The following is an 18,455-nucleotide window of genomic DNA, read 5'->3' on the forward strand; positions in this document are numbered from 1 at the left end:
GGAGCAGCTACAAAGTCACACTGCAAAGTATGAGAGTACAGGAAGGGCAAACAGTTGTGACCATTTTTGTAACTGACTTACCACAATCACTATATGACTAAAAGCATTTTTCTTACTTGACCTGTTTTTACTCATCTGTAAAATGAAGGTAATATAATTCTGCTTTATCTCAAGGGGTTGATAGTTCATGCAAAGGGCCTGGGTGATCTTTTAAAAATTTATTGATTGATTGATTTCAGAGAGAGAGAGAAAGAGAGACACACGCACACAGATTTGTTGTTCCATTTATTGGTTGATTCTTGTGTGTGCCCTGACTGAAGATCAAAACCGAAACCTTGGCATATCAGGATGATGACCTAACCAACTGAGCTACCCAGCCAGGGCTATGGCTTATCTTAATTTCCCAGCAAATATTAGCCATGATGATGGCTAGGGTCTTTCCAGCCTGAAAATCTTACACATCTGTATCCGTGTGGAAGAGAGATTAGGCTGCTTTTTTGGTAGCCCCTCAGGCAGGACTTTGGCTCTGATTTTCTCTCTTGATTTAGCGATGTATCAGTTAGCCCTCTTCTGGTTGTGGTGCAGAAGTCCACTCAAGCTAGCTCAATTAAAGAAGCTAAAGCTACTGTTTGTCCTGTAGGTCCACCCCATCCTTTCCACCCTTTACTCGCCTGTAAGATTCCTCAGAAGCTGGCCCAGCTAAGAGGCCTTAGCCCAGGAGTCCAATATGACTGTTCAGCTCCGTTTATTAGAGCTAAATGGCTGGTTCTCAGTGTTCCAATTCCAAAATCTAAAGAGAGAAACTGTTTGGTCCAGCACATACTTTCTTACAAGTTCAGCTTAGTCTAGTCTGCCATGGCAGGGAGAGTGGGCAGTTGCGGGGGAAGGCCAGCTTTATGTGGGCAGTAGAGGCTGTGAGCAAGGGCAGTTCCTTCAGACGATGGCTGTAAGCCAGCAGACAAAGTGATTCACATTTCCTGGACCCAGGCAGCCTTCGCTAATATTTTAAGTTACGTGCTCATCAAATAGTCAAAGTACTCCACTTCAGGGACCTGATAAAAATCCAACCCCTTTCTGACCACCTCTTGATAAAGTGGAGGCAGGGTGGTTATTTCTCCCACTCACTCACCAAAAACCTACTCACGCCTCAGCTGTAGCACAAGTGAATTAGTTTGCTAAGGCAGCCGTAATAAAGCACGACAGACTGGGTGGCTTGAGCAACAGCAATTTATTTTTCTCTCAGTTCCAGGGGCTCTAAGTCCAAGGTGTCAGTAGGGTTGGTTCATTCTGAGGGCTGTAGGGAAGGATCTGTTCCAGGTCTCTCTCTCTCTCTCTCTCTCTCTCTCTCTCTCTCTCTCTCTCTCTCTCTGACTTGCAGATGGTTGTCTTCACTCTGCACATGTCTGTGTTCAAATTCCTCTTTTATATAGAACTGGAGGCCTGGTGCATGAATTTGTGCACATCGAAAGGAAATTAATTAGAAGAAATACTTTAATATCGCTATTTGCCCTCTCTCTATAATAGAAGTGTCAGCCAAACTCACGATTGATAATGACAGATCGAAACACACACGTGAGATTGGTGCCAGTGAGAGCTTGATAGGTATCGCACATGTGCAAGTCAACTTAGCCTTTTATAGATATAGAACAAACTTGCTTAATTAGTTCTGCTTTCTGATGTAGCTGAACTTTTTCCAGCTCGGTGAAGCACCCCAACTTGTCTTTCAGGTAATTGTCAGCAACACAGCAGTAAATATCAACATGAAGCAGAATATTATTGTAGATCACGCAGGGAGAACAAAGGGTAAAATATTTAACTGCAGCAGTGTTTGACTATATTCTGTGCAGTGAGAAAACCTGAAGTCATTTTCAAGTTCCACCATTTCTTTTCAGTCGGGTCAAGTTTCTAAGCATTCTAAATCTTAGTTTTCTGGCTAATGAAAAGAAAATAGGATTCCACCGAGTCTTCTATTACCTACTCCAGGACTTCTGTGAGGATCAAATGAGATGAGGCATGGGAAAATGCTTCACAGACATTTGGTTACAGTGTGAAATGTTTGCACCTGGCTATAAAGCAAGTTGTGTTCCTGGGCTGTAGAAACTGCCAGGAGGCTAGTGGTCACTAGGGAGAGGAAGCTGGGTGTTGCTATGTGACATCATTACCCGGCGCCCACAGCCACTGTTTCGGGCTGGGCTGGGCTGTGGGCCACATTTTGCACCACAGGGCCTTGGCAGCATTGGCTGCAATTTGGTGGGGTGTCGCTCTGGAGTGGTGGCGGGGCCTGTGTCCCACTTGGGGGAAGCCAAGTGTTGCTTTGTGGGTGCCAGATCCATGGTGTCATTTCTCTGTGCACGTCACAGCAGCTCCTGCATTGAGCATCTGCCCCATCGTGGTCAGTGTGCGTCATAGTGACCGATTGGACGGTCGGACACTTAGCATATTATATATATATATATATATATATAGACTAGTGGCCTGGTGCATGAATTAGTGCACATTGAAAGGAAAATAATTAGAAGAAATATTTTAATATTGTTATTTGCCCTTTCTCTATAATGGAAGTGTCAGAGATTAAAGAAAATTAGTAAAATGTATATGAAAATAATATATGAATTTATTAATAAATAAACAATAACAACATGATAGAACAACAACAAAGACATGATATAAAAACAACAAAAACATGATATAAAAACAACATTGAAAAAAACAATTACTGATAAATGGAGTTAACTTATCTTAATGTCTCCCTGTATACTGCATTAAGAGTAAAAACACTTTCAGAGTGCTTGACTTATTTCCCTTGTGATGAAGTATTTACAGTTTTATCATCTGCGGGGTGATCTGCGGGTCGATCGGGCCCCCGCTCACACCTGCCTTGGCCTGGCACCACCCGCTCATCTGCTCCACCATCCTGTTGAGGTCCCACTCTCTTTGGGGCTCATCAGGGCTGGCAGCGCCTCCCCTGCTGCTGGCTGCCAGCGCTGCGTCCCCGACGCCTGCCATGTTCCGTGCCATCCCCAGTGGTCAGTGCACATCATAGCGAGCAGTCGAACTCCCAGTTGAGAGAACAATTTGCATATTAGGCTTTTATTATATAGGATTAGCATCCACCCTAAGGACCTCCTTTTCACTTAATTACCTCTGTACAGATCCTGTCTCTAAATACAGTCACATTCTAAGATACTGGGGTTAGGACGTCAACATATGAATTCTGAGGGACACACAATCGGCCCATAACAACACAAAAACAGTCATCACTATAGACAGTGTAAATGGTATCTGAGCCTCTTCTTTCCATTGGGACATCACTGGGCTTGTCTATAATTCCGCCTGTCGGAATGCCCCTCTGTCCCTGAGAGCTTCCAGTAACTGCTTGCTGACTCTATGTCTATCATTTATAAATAAGCCTTTTTTAAAGCTTAAGTCTGTGAAAAAGTGGTCATACTATGTGCTCTTTGAAGGCTTGTAAAAAAATTATGAAGACATTGTTTTAAAATTATGTGTAATCAAATATTTTGTTTATACATTATCTAAGGCATTGGTTCTCAACCTTGACTGGACAATAAAATTACCTGGTGCTTTCATTTTTAATTTTTTTTCAATTTTACTTTTAGTTGTTGTTAATCCTCACCTGAGGGTATATTTTCCATTAATTTTCAGACAGAGTGGAAGGGAGGGATGGAGGATGAGAAACACTGATGTGAGAGCGACACATTGATTGACTGCCTCCCACACTCACTTGACCAGGGCCCGGAATTCTAGGTACGTGCCCTTGACCAGGAATCAAATCCATGACCCTCAGTGCACAGGCCAACACTCTATCCACTGAGCCACACTTGCCAGGGCACCTGGTGCAGCCCACCTCCAAAGTGTCTCATGATTGGGTTTCAGGTGGGATAGAGGCACTTATTTTTTTAAATCTTCCCAAATGATTCTAAAATGCAGGCAGTTTTGAGAACTACTGGCCTCACATAAAGGTTAGGGGAGACAGACAACTCTTAGGAAGCACCTCAACCTGCCAGGCCATGAGCTAAGTGTTTTGCTGTATAATTTCATTTTCAAAGCAATCCTATGAGTATTAGTACTACACCTCCATTTTACAGGCAAGGAAACTGAGGCTCAAGAAGATTGCCTTGCTCAGGATCACAGAATTGGTTCTTGCCCTCATAGCTACAATTAAAATACCCCCGTAATAACGTATTAGTGTTGTGTCTTGTCATTTTTAATGTAGTCGAACTCCCACTATCTCATTTTAATTGTGAATGCTATAAATGGAAAATATAGGCCAATTCGCTTGGGCTGATAGGGGTGGAGGTTGGTCAGGCCTTCTCCATTGATTGTTGAGGGAATCAGCACAGAAAGACACCCATTTCTGGTCACTTTTAAGAAAGAGACCTCACCGTCTTGCCTTCCCAGTGATTCTTCCTTCACCCACTCAACAACCATAAAGTGAGTGTAATATCTCTGATTGTCAAAACAGACTCAGCTGGGCTGCTGTGAACAAATATCCTCGGCTTAACATACAATGATTTCTCATTCATCAAGGTTTCTTTAGCTCTCACCAAATGGTGACTCAGGGATCGAGGCTGCTTTCTCCCTTAGGCTATCCCATTTGGAATATATGTCTCCTAAGTTGCTGAGGCAGAGGGGAGGGAGATTTCCACCAGCTAGTAAATGCTTATTTAGAAATGACACATAGCACGTCTGCTTAGAGCCCTTTGATCAGGACTAGTCACAGGAAATGTGGGGGAGCACAAAAACATTTTGGTGAGCAGTAAATGCCTCCACCCTGTTACCTGAACAAAGGCATATATGACATATATATATATATATATATATATATATATATATATATATATATTTATATTTATTTCAGAGAGGGAGGGAGGAGGATAGAGAAACATCAATGATGAGAGAGGATCATTGATTGGCTGCCTCCTGCTGCCCCACACTGGGAATTGAGCCCACAACCCAGGCATGTTCCCTGACCAGGAATCGAACCATGACCTCCTGTTTCATAGGTGGGTGCTCAACCAATATATAAAGTATTATATATGTTCCCTCTTTTCCCCCATTGATCCCCTCCAGCCCACCCCAGTTACCTGTCCTGCCCCAGGCCTTAAAGTAAAAGCTTGTGTCTTTTTTAAGACCCTGATTTTCCTAAATATTCACCACGCTGGCTGGGCAAAAGGCATCTTTTGTGGAGAACATATTCAATAAGATTGAAACCTAGGTTGACTCCACAGGCCCTCTTTCCCACCACACAGTGAAGCCTCAAGTCCATCCTTCTGTGCCTTCAATGATAAAGATAAACCTAAATTCTTTACTGAGGTATGAGACAATTTAGGTGCATTGACATGTAATTTTACTGTACTATACATTTCTTGGGGGACAGGGACCATACCTCATTTTTATTTTTATCTCTCCTAATGCCTTGCATACAGTAGGACCTCAGTAATAGTATGTATGTACACGTATACAGAAATTCAGCAAGTATAAATTGGACAATGCAGTTCGTTCTTGTCCTCAGAACTACAATTAAAATACCCCCAAAATAACATATTAGTGTTGTGTCTTGTCATTTTCAATTGAACTCCTATTATCTCATTTTAATTGTGAATGTTATAAATGGAAAATATAGAGCAATTTGCTTGGATTTCTCATTAATTTGTAGTTTGTAAGCTACCTCCACCTTCCACGTTTCTTTCTCTCCTGTGTCATAGCTTAGAGCCAGCAAGGTGATACAATGCTAGGTTTGTAATGCATGTACCCAAAAGTCAGATACCTTTTTGATCAGATAGATCTTCAGACCTTTTAACAACTTTTTAAAAAAAATTCTTTATTGTTTAAAGTATTCCGTATGCCTCCTTTCCCCCCCATTGACATTTCCCCAGATGTTCCCACCCCCCAGCACATGCCCTCACCCCCCTACCGTATCCAGAGGTTATGCTTATATGCATGCATACAAGTCCTTTGGTTAATCTCTTACCCCCCATCCCCGACTCCCCTTGCCTTCCCTCTGAGGTTGGATGGTCTGTTTGATGCTTCTATGTCTCTGGATCTATTTTTGTTCATCAGTTTATGTTGTTCATTATATTCCACAAATGAGTGGGATCATGTGATATTTATCTTTCTCCGACTGTCTTATTTCGCTTAGCATAATGCTCTCCAGGTCCATCCATGCTGTTGCAAATGCTAAGAGTTCCTTCTTTTTTACAGCAGCGTAGTATTTCATTGTGTAGATGTACCACAGTTTTTTAATCCACTCGTCTGCTGATGGGCACTTAGGCTGTTTCCAAATCTTAGCTATGGTAAATTGTGCTGCTATGAACATAGGGGTGCATGTATCCTCTATGATTGGTGTTTCTGATTTCATAGGATATATTCCTAGACAAGTATTTTTAAAAAATCTTTATTGTTGGAAGTATTATATATGTTCCCCCTTTTCACCCGTTGACCCCCTCGAGCCCGCCCCAGTTACCTGTCCCGCCCCAGGCCTTCACCACTCTATTGTCTGTGTCCATGGGTTATGCATATATGCATACAAGTTCTTTGGTTGATTACCTCCCACCACCCACCCTCCCCCACCTTTCCTCCAAGATTCTGCACTCTGTTCCATGCTTCCATGTCTCTGGATTCACTCTGTTCATCATTTAACAAATTTTTTTTGGAAAAGTACTTGCAAAAGACAGTTGAGGGACAATATAAAAATACTAGAGGCCCGGTGCATGAAAATTCATGCACTGGAGGGGGGGTCCCTCAGCCCAGCCTGCCCCCTCTCACAGTCTTGGGAGCCCTCAGGGGTGGGAGGTGACCCAGTGATCAGGGGAAGGCGATGCCCCATCACACCTCTGCTGCTGCCTTGGCCGGCCCTGGTTACCTGAGCCTCGGGCGGCCTTGGGCGGCTGGGCAGCCACCATCCAAGGCTTGCCTGCGCCTCTGGCCGGCCCTGGGCGGCTGGGGGCCTGAGAGGACTGGAAGACACCATCTTGTGGCTGTGGTGCAGCCATCTTTGAGGGCAGGGCAGCCAATTAGCATATTCCCTCATTGGCTGTGGGTGCTGCCATATTAGAGGGCAGGGCAGTCAATTAGCATATTCCCTCTTTATTAGATAGGATAAGACATAAATTTTCACTTTATATACAAGAAGGTACATTCTGATCTTTTTTGTCCTTAGATATTTCAGATTTCATAATGAAAATGAGAATTATAGCTTAAAAGCAACTTTTAAATATTTACAACATATTTTCATTACCAAAGCAACTTAAAAAAAGAGATGAAAATCCATCCATTGTCCTCTTTCTGACCACTATTAGCATTTTGGCATATTTTCAGATCAGCTGTTTTTGTAAAGCTTTTTAAAAAAATTCATTTTTGAGAGAGAGAAGAAGAGAGGATTATTGATTTGTTATTCCATTTATTTATGCATTCATGAATTTATTCTTGTATGTGCCCTGACTGGGAATTGAACCCACAACCTTGGGGTATCAGAATGATGCTTTAACCAACTGAGCTACCTGGCAGGGCAAAATCAGCTATTTATAGATAAAAGAAAATACACGTAGTAGTCTCTGTTTCCTCTCCTACAAGGTTATTTGGCATAAGATTATTCAAAAACTTTCATTTTGGATAGACATTTTCATTTAACTAGTATTTTAGTGATTATATTTCATGCAACAGCTGTGAGGTGAAGGTTCAGAAGAAACCAGGGAATTCATTTGAGTGATGGTAATTTACATTTTCTCCCTAGTGGGGTGGGGAAGGAGACTTAAGAAAAATTTAAGGAAGAAACAGAAAAAAGACAATGAGACATATCCTGTGGTCCTAAATATGAAATAAGCAAACTGTATGAAAGAAATAATTACACCAAATAAAATTGGGGTAACTTATTTTACTTCCTAAATAATTAAAGTAAAAGCTTGTGTCTTTTTTAAGACCCTGATTTTCCTAAATATTCACCACAATAAATAGCTATAATTAGGATTCATCACACATAATCAGTTTCCAAATTATTTCATGAATACATTATCTATTGCAATGAGCCCCTTTTACTCCCAATCTTTACTAGTTGAAGTTTCACAATCGTCTTTTAAATCAATACTTTTAGCAAACAAATGTTTGCATGTGCAGGGTACCCATGTTTGGCATTCTTTGATCCATTAAATGTTTTAGTCTCAATATATTTTGGATGTTTAAATCATTTTGATTTGGCATGTGCTCTGAAGGTAGTAGTATTCCAAGAGCCCGGTCACTGCATGCTAAGTGCTGTTCTCTGACTCCCAGCCAGAGTTCGGATGTTGGCAGGGTTGATTGCTCAAATGTAGTGATTTTATTTCCAACCTCTGCTTACTAAAATTACTAGTACATAGCCTAAACCTGAAGCTTCCAGAGTTTTCCTCTTAAAAACGGGAATAAAAACGTAACTGAACATTGCTATAATTCAGACAATCTTTGAAATTGAAGAAATTTTAAAATAGACTGTCACAATAAAATTAGTGGTTTGTGACATTCAGTAATAGCTGAGAAACCTAAAAAAATGTATAGTCATTGTTTTGTTTTACAGAGAGGAAGGGAGAGGGATAGAGAGCTAGAAACATCGATGAGAGAGAAACATCGACCAGCTGCCTTCTCTGCACACCCCCTACCGGGGATGTGCCCACAACCAATGTACATGCCCTTGACCGGAATCGAACCTGGGACCTTTCAGTCCGCAGACCGACGCTCTATCCACTGAGCCAAACCCGGTTTCGGCTGTATAGTCATTGTTGAGGCATTTCATATTTTTCTACTTTTACGTTATAAAGGAAGTTTCTTAGGTTGGGTCCTCCCCATTGTAGATCCTGAGTAAAAGATGTGAGAGCAAGTAGTTATTTGGGAGGGGATGCTAAGAAGTACAAACAGAGACGTGAAGTGAGACAGGGAAGGGAAGGGAGCTAATATAGAGTGGAGGTTCAGGCAGGTATTGTGCTGGGACCTAGGACTCAACCACAATGGAGAACATAGAGACAAAAATGTTGAACACACCTCAGAGTTGCCCCTCCCAAGGCGCTAAGGAGCTGGGGTATCATTTACCAACTCCAATCTGTATCTGGTTGGCAGCTATTCCTGGGGATGTTACCTTCCCTTCACATCCAGTATGAACCATGAGAAAACCTTCAGGTGGGGTTACAGATGTTTGCAGAAGGCTGCCAGTGGCACATACCAGAATGTTGAATGCCAATAGTATAGGGGAGGTGGTTAAGAACATAGGTTTCCATCACACAGACCTAGTTAAGTCCTGATTCTGCCACTTATCTGTGAAATTGAGCAAATTGCCTGATTTATCCAAGCCTTCACTTACTTTGTAAAATATACTAGAATTTGCCTCCGAGGGTCTTTTAAGAATTAAAGTAAGATACTGCGTGGGAACTGCACATGACAACCTTCTTCCTCCTTATCTTCTGCGGAAGGCTCATCTCAAAGGGAGGGTTGTTCTTTCTCAGCAGCATTACTTCCAGACAATAACTCCTTCAGTTCTGGAGGCTAAAGTGGTACCACTTGGCCAAAATCAAAGTGTTGGCAGGGCTGCATTCCTCTGGAGGAACTAGGGAAGAATCTGTTCTTGTTTCTTCCAGATCCTAGTGGCTGTCAGATTTCCTTGGCTTGTGGTTGCATTTCACCATTCTTTGACCTATGGTCACATTGCCTTCTCTTCTAAAACTTCATTCTGTCTCCCTTTCATAGGATGCATGATTGTATTTAGGGCCCACACAAATAATCCAGGATAATCAAGATCCTTAATTGAATTACATCTAAAGGGCCCTCTCTCCTTTTTTGTTTTGCCACAGAAGGAAACATTCACAGGTTCCAAGGCTTAGGATGAAGTTATCTTTAGGGTGGCCATTTTAAGCCTTCCATAAAAATTATGTGCAAAATATGGACTATAAAGACTGAACTCTATTCTGCCTCCCTAGCATTCCATTATTACCTGAAAATCAACATTTCTAACTATAGTCAACTCATCCTTGAAATCAGCAACTTTTTGCTATTACGGTCAATATTCCCACTAATCCTCTGGAATTATCTTTAATGTGCCTTGTATTACCAAGCAGGGTCTTACTAAGCTTTCCTTTACAAAAGTGCCTCCGAGGGCTTCCTTTTGACTGCCTTGCTTCTGGCCTGTCATTTCTCTAGAGTCTAGACCAGGGGTCCTCAAACTTTTTATTTTAAAAAAAATATGTTTTATTGATTTTTTAACAGAGAGGAAGGGAGAGGAATAGAGTTAGAAACATCGATCAGCCTCCTCCTGCACCCCCCCCCCCCAGGGGATGTGCCCGCAACCTAGGTACATGCCCTTGACTGGAAACGAACCTGGGACCCTTCAGTCCGCAGGCCGACGCTCTATCCATTGAGCCAAACTGGTTTTGGCTCCTCAAACTTTTTAAACAGGGGGCCAGTTCACTGTCCCTCAGACCGTTGGGAGGGCCGGACTATAGATTAAAAAAAAAACTATGAACAAATTCCTATGCACACTGCACATACCTTATTTTGAAGTAAAAAAAACAAAATGGCAAAAACACCCACATGTGGCCCGCGGGCCGTAGTTTGAGGACGCCTGGTCTAGACTATCTAGACCAGTGGTCGGCAAACCGCGGCTCGCGAGCCACGTGCGGCTCTTTGGCCCCTTGAGTGTGGCTCTTCCACAAAATACCACGTGCGGGTATTGTACAGTGCGATTGAAACTTCGTGGCCCATGCGCAGAAGTCGGTTTTCGGCTCTCAAAAGAAATTTCAATCCGTTGTACTGTTGATATTTGGCTCAGTTGACTAATGAGTTTGCTGACCACTGATCTAGACCATCCAAGAAAGGCTTTCAAGTCCATTTGAACATGCCATCTGTGTGCTCAAGGACTCAGTGACTCCTTATTTAGCTTTGCTTCCTATAAGAATCAAGTCCTGAGTAAGACCTTTTGAGACCCCAAGCACCAAAAATATTCCCCAACTCTTTATGTATCCTCTATGCCTTTGTTGGTTAGAATTGCATTCCATTGTCAATAGTAGAGATCCACCCAACAACAGCAGTTTAAACAAAATAGTTTATTTCTCTGTCAAATAAGAAGTCCAGATGTAGTTGAGGGCTTCAACAACAATACCCTGAAGTTATCATGAGCAAAGTCCTTATTTTTCTCACTTGAGAAAGTAGGAATGGATTCTATCTTTAAGGTCATCTCAGAGTCCAAGATAGCTTCTGGAGTTCCAGTCACCCATATGTATGCAATCCAGGCAGCAGGTAGAAAAGGAAGCACAGAAAGGCAGAAAGAGCTCTCACCCACTTCCCTTCCAAAGAGCTTTCCCAGAAATTGTGCACTTCCCTTTGTATCTCGTTGGCCAGAACTTCGTCCCATGGCCACCTCTTGCCACAATATAGGAACAAAAACATAATTTCCCAGTAAAATACTGGAAAATTGTCCAGGGCTTTTAAATATACACATTTTTTATTGATTTCAGAGAGGAGAGGAAGAGAGAGAAACATCAATGAGAGAGTCATTGATGGGCTGCTTCCTGCATGCCCCCTACTGGGGATGGAGTTGAGCCCCCAACCTGGGCACATGCCCTGAATGGGAATTAAACTGATCTCCTGGTTCATAGGTTGACACTCAACCACTGAGACATACCAGCTGGGTGCCCAGGGCTGTTACCAGGAATGAGAGAATGGTATTAGAGGGCAAACTAGCACTCTTTTCCTTAATGACCTATTACTCCCACATTATCCTTCAGCAAAAAATAATTAACTTATATTCAAATCCTAACGAAGTCCCTCATATTATGGGGCAATCTCAAATGCATTATTTTGTGCAAAAAAGTAGTGTGTGTGTATGGGGGTGGTGGTGGTGGTGGTAGTGAAGACGTTGAGTCTGAAGTAACCACAATACCACAGTACATATTTATAGGAATCCCTGAGACAATCAGTTAAAATAAAAAAGCAAAGGAAGATAATCACTCCCCATTATTTAACAGTAGGATGTGCACAGTGATCTTCCAAAGAGAGGGAAAGAGTAATTTGACATTGGAGAAACATGAGAAACATTATTTCTGCCATGTGATCAAGGTCAATCATCATGTTACATTGATAACAGGTGACCTTGATATGATCACTTTACTTTTGTGATCTTCCTCCCAAAATCCAGTGCAGAAAAAAACAGACTAATTGCAATAGAGGGCATCTTCCAAAATATTTGATCAGTAGTCCAAGTCATCAAAAGCATTTACATCCATTAATGGAACTGTTGTTTTGTTTTAATCCTCACTTGAGGATATGTCTTATTATCATTATTTTACTAGAGGCCCAGTGCACGAATTCATTCATGGGTGGGGTTCAGCGGCTCGCCCTGATCAGGGTGGGGGTGAGGGTTGATGTGGGGGGGGGGGGGACCAGCAGGGGGTATGGGTGGTTGGCTGGCTGGCTCCAACCCCTGGTCAAACTCCCGGTGGAGGGGACAATTTGCATATTAGCCTTTTATTATATAGGATTTTAGAGACAGAGAGAGATGTGAAATATCGATTGGTTGCCTCCCATACATTCCCTGACCAAGGATCAAATTTGCAACCTAGGTATGTGCCATGACTGGGAATCAAACCCACAACCTTTTGGTGTACGGGACAATGTTCCAACCAAATAGCCCTTTATGATAGTATCTCTAGAAAAAGCACAAATGTTTTACATTTTGATTAAGTCCTATTTATCTAATTTTCGTCTTGTTGCTAGTGTTTTTGGTGCTATATTTAAGAAATAATTGCCAAATTTAAGGTCATAAAGATATGTCCTTGTGTTCTAAGAATTTTAATTCTAGTTCTCAAATTTAGGTCTTTGTTCCATTTTATTACATTACTTTGTATACAGTGTGAAATAAAGGTCCATCCTTGTTCTTTTACATGTAGATATCCAATTTTCACAGCACCATTTGTTGAAGGGATTATTCTTTCCCCATGGAATGGTCTTGGGCACCATGGTCAAAAATCAATTGCCCATAGATATATGGATTTATTTCTGGACTCTCAAGTCTATTCCACTGATCTATTATATCTGTCCTTATGGCAATACCACATGTTTTATTAATGTAGCTTTTTTATTAATGTAAGTTTTGGAATAGGGAAGGAACTGTGAGTCCAATTTTCTCTTCTTTTTCAAGATTGTTTCAGCTATTCAAAGTCCCTTGCAATTTCATTATTAACTGAGCATTGACTTCCCTATTTCTCCAAAAAAGTGCATTGAGATTTTAATAGGCATTGCACTAAATTTGTAGACATCTTTGGGGAATATGGCTATTTTTAATAACATTAAGTCTTCCAATCCATGAATACAGGATGTCTTTCCATTTGTTTAGGTCTTATTTAATTTCTTTCAGCAACAATCCTGCACCCTCCTTGGTTAAATTTATTTGTAGGTGTTTTATTGTCTTAGATGCTACTGTAAATAGCACTGCTCTCTTAACTTCCTTTTTGTATTGTTCATTGCTAAGGTTTAGAAATAAAACTGACTTTTATCTATTGATCTTCAATCCTGTCACTTTGCTGAATTCATTTATTAGCTTTAACATTTTTGTGGACTCTTTATAAGATCATGTCATCTGTAAGTAGTTTTACTTCTTTTCCCATTTGGATGTCTCTTATTTCTTTTTCTTGCCTAATTACTATAGACTGACTGTATTTTTAAGCAACAAATGAGAAAGAAGCATTTCAGGCTTGCTATTTCAGTATGGTTTTGAAAATCTAGGAATGTAGACCTATTACTTCCCATGTCTGTAGACAGTATGTCTTAAAAGGACAGGAAGCACATCAGTTTTTGTAGCCTAAAAACCTATACCATATAAACATTCCAATGTCAACATTATAAATTATAAGCAGTAATAAAACAAAATTTTATAACTGTTTTGCATTGAATTATCTTTAGGACAATTTAAAATGATGAAGAAATTTGAGAAACAATTTTTACATTTAACATTTATTACAGAAATTATACATACAAAATGAAATCCTAGTTATAAAAGATGCATCTGGAATAAATTATAATAAATTTCAATAAAAATAAGTATGTATGTGTATATGTGCAAGAATCCAGAAATATGCACATACTCAGATGTTTATAGTGAATGGCATTGCTTTATGCATTACTAAGAGAGTATCTTTTAATTAAGGTATCTGAATTACTGGGTTTTAAAATGCTTTAAATACAATATCCAGGTAAATCAACGAAAGGCAGCTCAACTTTGAATCTATTAGAATCCAGAATCTCTCATTTGAGATCATTATCCCCTAACTACTTTTGAAAGTTTCCAACAGAAGCTATTTTACAAATATTAGAATGGGTCCTAAAAAAAAAAAAAAAGAAAAAGAAAAAGAATGTGCATGGTGGTGTATGGTTTTATTCATTTAAGAAAGAAATATATTTTTGGTATCATTATTACAAAATTTATTATATTTATATAATTGCATATAAAAGATATCTATAGAGTATAACCTAAACACAAATTTAGAAGGATATAAACATTTTTCAAATATAAAAACTCTGTGCTATTAAAAAGCTGTTCAACATAGTATTTATTAATATGTTTGTTGTGTATAATCATAAGACTTAACTGAAAATATTTAAAATTTATTAACCCAAGTAAGAATTATAAAAATGTTATCTAAAAAGCATTTATTTTGACATTCAGGTACAGAATTGTGGTGCAGCCAAAAATTGTCAAGGGTGCTCATGAATTGAACACTGGCTTTTATGTGAATGAGCAGGACAAGCTAAAGGTAGATGAGAGAATGGGTACTGAAGACAACAAAAGGATGGCAAAGATACAACAGTTAAGTTTCTAGTCTGATGCAATAAACTATTGCAGGACGGGTAAAATTAAAAGTGCTTAAAACAAAAAAAATATCAATGTCACTAATTACTCTTCAGTGCTATAAAACATTAGCTATCTTTATATTAAGAGTCGTCCACATTTCAACTAATGATATGCCATAGCATTACTACTACTACAGTGCCTTGTTCCATCAAACTCCCAGTATTTTATCTCTGTAATTTATCTTACACATGTACATAGATATTAAAAGTTTAAATATTTTTATTTACTATTTTAATATTTTTCTTAAAGATGCAGGATTTCACCTTGCATCAGTTATGTGAACATGACAGAGGTGAACTAAGTAAAAACAGAATATAAAGAATATGTGATACCATGACATCAGGATCTGGAACAAATGAAGTTTTCTACCTCTTGCTCCATTTTCTAGATAAAGGGTAGAAAGGAAAAGTAGTAAGTTTCAATGTGGAAACGCTAAAGAAACATTCTTCTATTGCCTTTTTTCCCCCAGTAAATACCCTTAAGAATTTATTACCCATGTATATATCTGATACTGAAAACAAAAATTTAGTTCAGTATTTAAGACTATCACATAAACTGAGATCACTGATGGGACTTCATTATTTAAATCCCTTTCAAATGAGTCTGAGATGTGATCATCTTATGTTAAATTCAAATAGTTATAATCAAGACACTTATGTACCTATTTATAGGTACTAGTATCACATATATGATACCATGTAGGTACCACAGTATATTTTAGTAGGTACACTAAATACTACATATACTAGTAGGTATATATTTGGTACCAGTAATATTTATATTATACTATATAGGTATCATCCAATATCTTTTTTTATTTCCTTTTTTCCAGTATCTATTTTTAAAAGTTAAAACTCTAATGCCCACTGTAAAGATCAAGTAAAGAAAAATAGGTATGTCTTAAAAAGGAGCTACATATCTTCATTAATACATACAGAAAATGAAGGTTTTCCCATAATTTGCTGATACTATAGTTCCATTGTTTGCATATATTAAACAATGGTCTTTAAAAATTTTTATAAAATAAGTTAATTTCTTATATAGATTAGTTTACCTGAATAAGTGTTGTTTTGTCATAGTCCCTGCGATGCTGATAAATACACTGGCTGATTACTGCATACAAATTTTCCAACTGAAAAAGATTGTATTTCTGACTCTTTTTAACAACGGTCTTCAAAAGATTCTAAAAGAAAATATAAGTGTTTACAGGTGAGAGATAAATTCTCTGAGATGTTTTAACTTAGAAGATTGGGGAATTTTTAGCATATAAACCAGAGAGAGGACGGACCAAGTCATCTGATGCAACATGGCAGCCTCTGATGATGGCTCTGTAATTTGGCTGTAGTTAACTTTCATCATCATCCTCTGATCCAAGTCTCTGCCCTGGGTAACTTATATCTTAAAAACTATAGCTGAGGAGGTTGCCAATTTCAATTCTAGTCATAAATCTCTACAGATGAACTAGATTAATAGGGAAAAAAAGCACCATTTTTGCAGAGTATTTTATTACACTATCAGTATATAGTAACTAATTTCATTATGTGAAATAAAAAGAGAAAGAACTTCATAAATGATGAATTACCTCACCACTTTAAAATTATTTTTCTTATAAAAAGGATTTTCCATTTGCTTAGTGTTTTTTTTTTCTCACGACTGAAATGGTCATTGGATTTCTGTGATTCTTCAAGTCTGGCCCTAGCAGGATATGTCATTACCTCATAAAACATGCCATTATGGCTAAGTAAAAACTAACTAAAATAGTCATAGGTAACAGTCGTAAAAACAATTTATGGGATAAATAATGTAGTCAAGTCTGTTAAAACCATAATATCAATATACTAGCCACCTCCAACCACCACATTTATAAAAGTTATTCTATGCCAAACTTACCCTTTCATAAAAGATCACTATTTATTACATGCTGAATTGATACAAAATACTATTTCAGTTCTCTTTTGGTATGTTATGTTACTAATCTGCACAATGACAGCATTACAATTTCAATTTACATACTTTTAATCTCTCGTGGTCCACAACAAGTGAGGGTATAGGCTGTGAAAGAATTTCCAAAGCCTTTTCCGCACTGATGAGCTGCTGTTGCTCTATTTGGGAATGTCTAGCTCGAGTCATTTGCAGAATCCACCTTTCTAGAATGAGTGATTAAATAACATTACTATTTGGTAAACACACATTATAATGCCTAAAGTAAATAAATATTAGGCAGATTAACTTGCAGGACATATTTATTAAGATACAAATACCAATTCTGGTATACTGATTCTGCTGTAAGATTAAAATGATCCCACTTACACACTCAAAAATTAAGAACATTTGAATATTTCTCAAATTGAGTATTTCAGGGGATCCTCAACTGTTTTCTACTTAGACATAACACAAAATTTAAGAGCTGGAAGGAACCTCAGTAATTGAGAATAGGAGTTGCAAACAACCACCCACAGACCAAATCTGGACTACCATTATAAATAAAGTTTTATTAGAACACAACCACTCCCATTTTACATATGCTTGTCAGTGTGGCTTTTCTGGCAGGTTTGAGTAGTTGCGACAGATACTGTGCAGCTAAATATTTCGTATATGGCACTATACAGAAAAGGTTTGCATATCCCTAATCTAGGGCATTCTACTCACTGATAGATTAAAAAAATGAGGTCAAGAAAGGTGAAGAGACTTTTCTAAGGTTAACATACCTGTTATAAGACCCCAGATAAGAACCCAAATCTCTTAATATGTAAACAAGTACATGTCCCACTAAATAGTGTCCTTTTAAAGACGATAATAATAAAAGAAAAATAAAACAATTCTGAACCCAAACAAAACATACTAAATTATATAGTCAGAAGATTAACATTTAAATTATCTATACTGGAAAGGCTGCATCCTAGCCCCTTCTGCTATGATTACTCAAACACACTGGAACTCATTTCAAGGAAGTATTTGAAAAAGATTTACCTACAGCATATAAGCCACTGGGGAAAAAAAAAAGTCTCATTAACTCACTTAATACTTGTCATTGACCAAAAGAAAATGTTGACCCTATTCCTGCTCTTTTTACTTTTAAGACCAAATAATGTTTGTCTTTTCCAAAGATCAAACAAATCTACTGCCAAATATCCAAGAAGATCCAGATGAAGACAATTCTCAATGAAAAACTTTGGAAGCAGAATTAGAATATAAATAATCTTGGACTTAACCTACAATATGAATAGAGGAATGATGGAGGTTACAGTTGTTCTACACCACTCAGCAAGAACCACAGGAAACTGCTTATCTTGCTTAAAAATGAGGGTATCCTGCCAGCTTTTAAAAAAATGACAGAGCCAAATTCCTTCACTTCTTGCTTTAGATTATTTTACTCAATCCTCAAAATATCTCATTACCCGCAGCTATCTACCCCAATTCTGCAGAAGAGAAAACTGAGACTGATAGGTCCAAGAACCTTGCCCAAAGTCACAAGCTACCAAGTAGCAGATGGACTAGGGGCTCAAATCCAGGTCTATTAGATGCCACGGTAGTCTTTTAGCAACAGTGAATTTATTAGCTCCATAGTTAATAA

General features: G+C 38.8%; 1 protein-coding gene and 1 non-coding gene across 4 annotated transcripts in view; one reads left to right on the forward strand and one right to left on the reverse strand.

Moving 5' to 3' along the window:
- The first annotated feature begins 2,297 nt into the window (after nt 1-2,297).
- On the forward strand, nt 2,298-2,383 carry MIR9187 (microRNA mir-9187). The gene is given in 1 exon segment (NR_128904.2): nt 2,298-2,383. It is a non-coding gene; the product is annotated as a microRNA mir-9187 (primary transcript).
- A 12,279-nt stretch (nt 2,384-14,662) lies between these two features.
- Nucleotides 14,663-18,455, reverse strand: part of ATAD2 (ATPase family AAA domain containing 2) — a 53,416-nt gene continuing 49,623 nt past the window's right edge. For all 3 annotated transcript variants that reach the window (XM_008143295.3, XM_054708535.1, XM_054708534.1), the window contains exons 26-28: nt 16,895-17,028; nt 15,936-16,064; nt 14,663-15,265 (exon numbers count right to left, since the gene is read on the reverse strand). In XM_008143295.3, the coding sequence (XP_008141517.2) occupies nt 15,221-15,265; nt 15,936-16,064; nt 16,895-17,028 (308 nt within the window). In that variant the 3' untranslated portion in view covers nt 14,663-15,220. The remainder of the gene's footprint in view (nt 15,266-15,935; nt 16,065-16,894; nt 17,029-18,455) is intronic.

Source organism: Eptesicus fuscus, chromosome 19 (assembly GCF_027574615.1).
Source record: "Eptesicus fuscus isolate TK198812 chromosome 19, DD_ASM_mEF_20220401, whole genome shotgun sequence".
In the NCBI taxonomy this organism is placed as follows: Eukaryota; Metazoa; Chordata; class Mammalia; order Chiroptera; family Vespertilionidae; genus Eptesicus; species Eptesicus fuscus.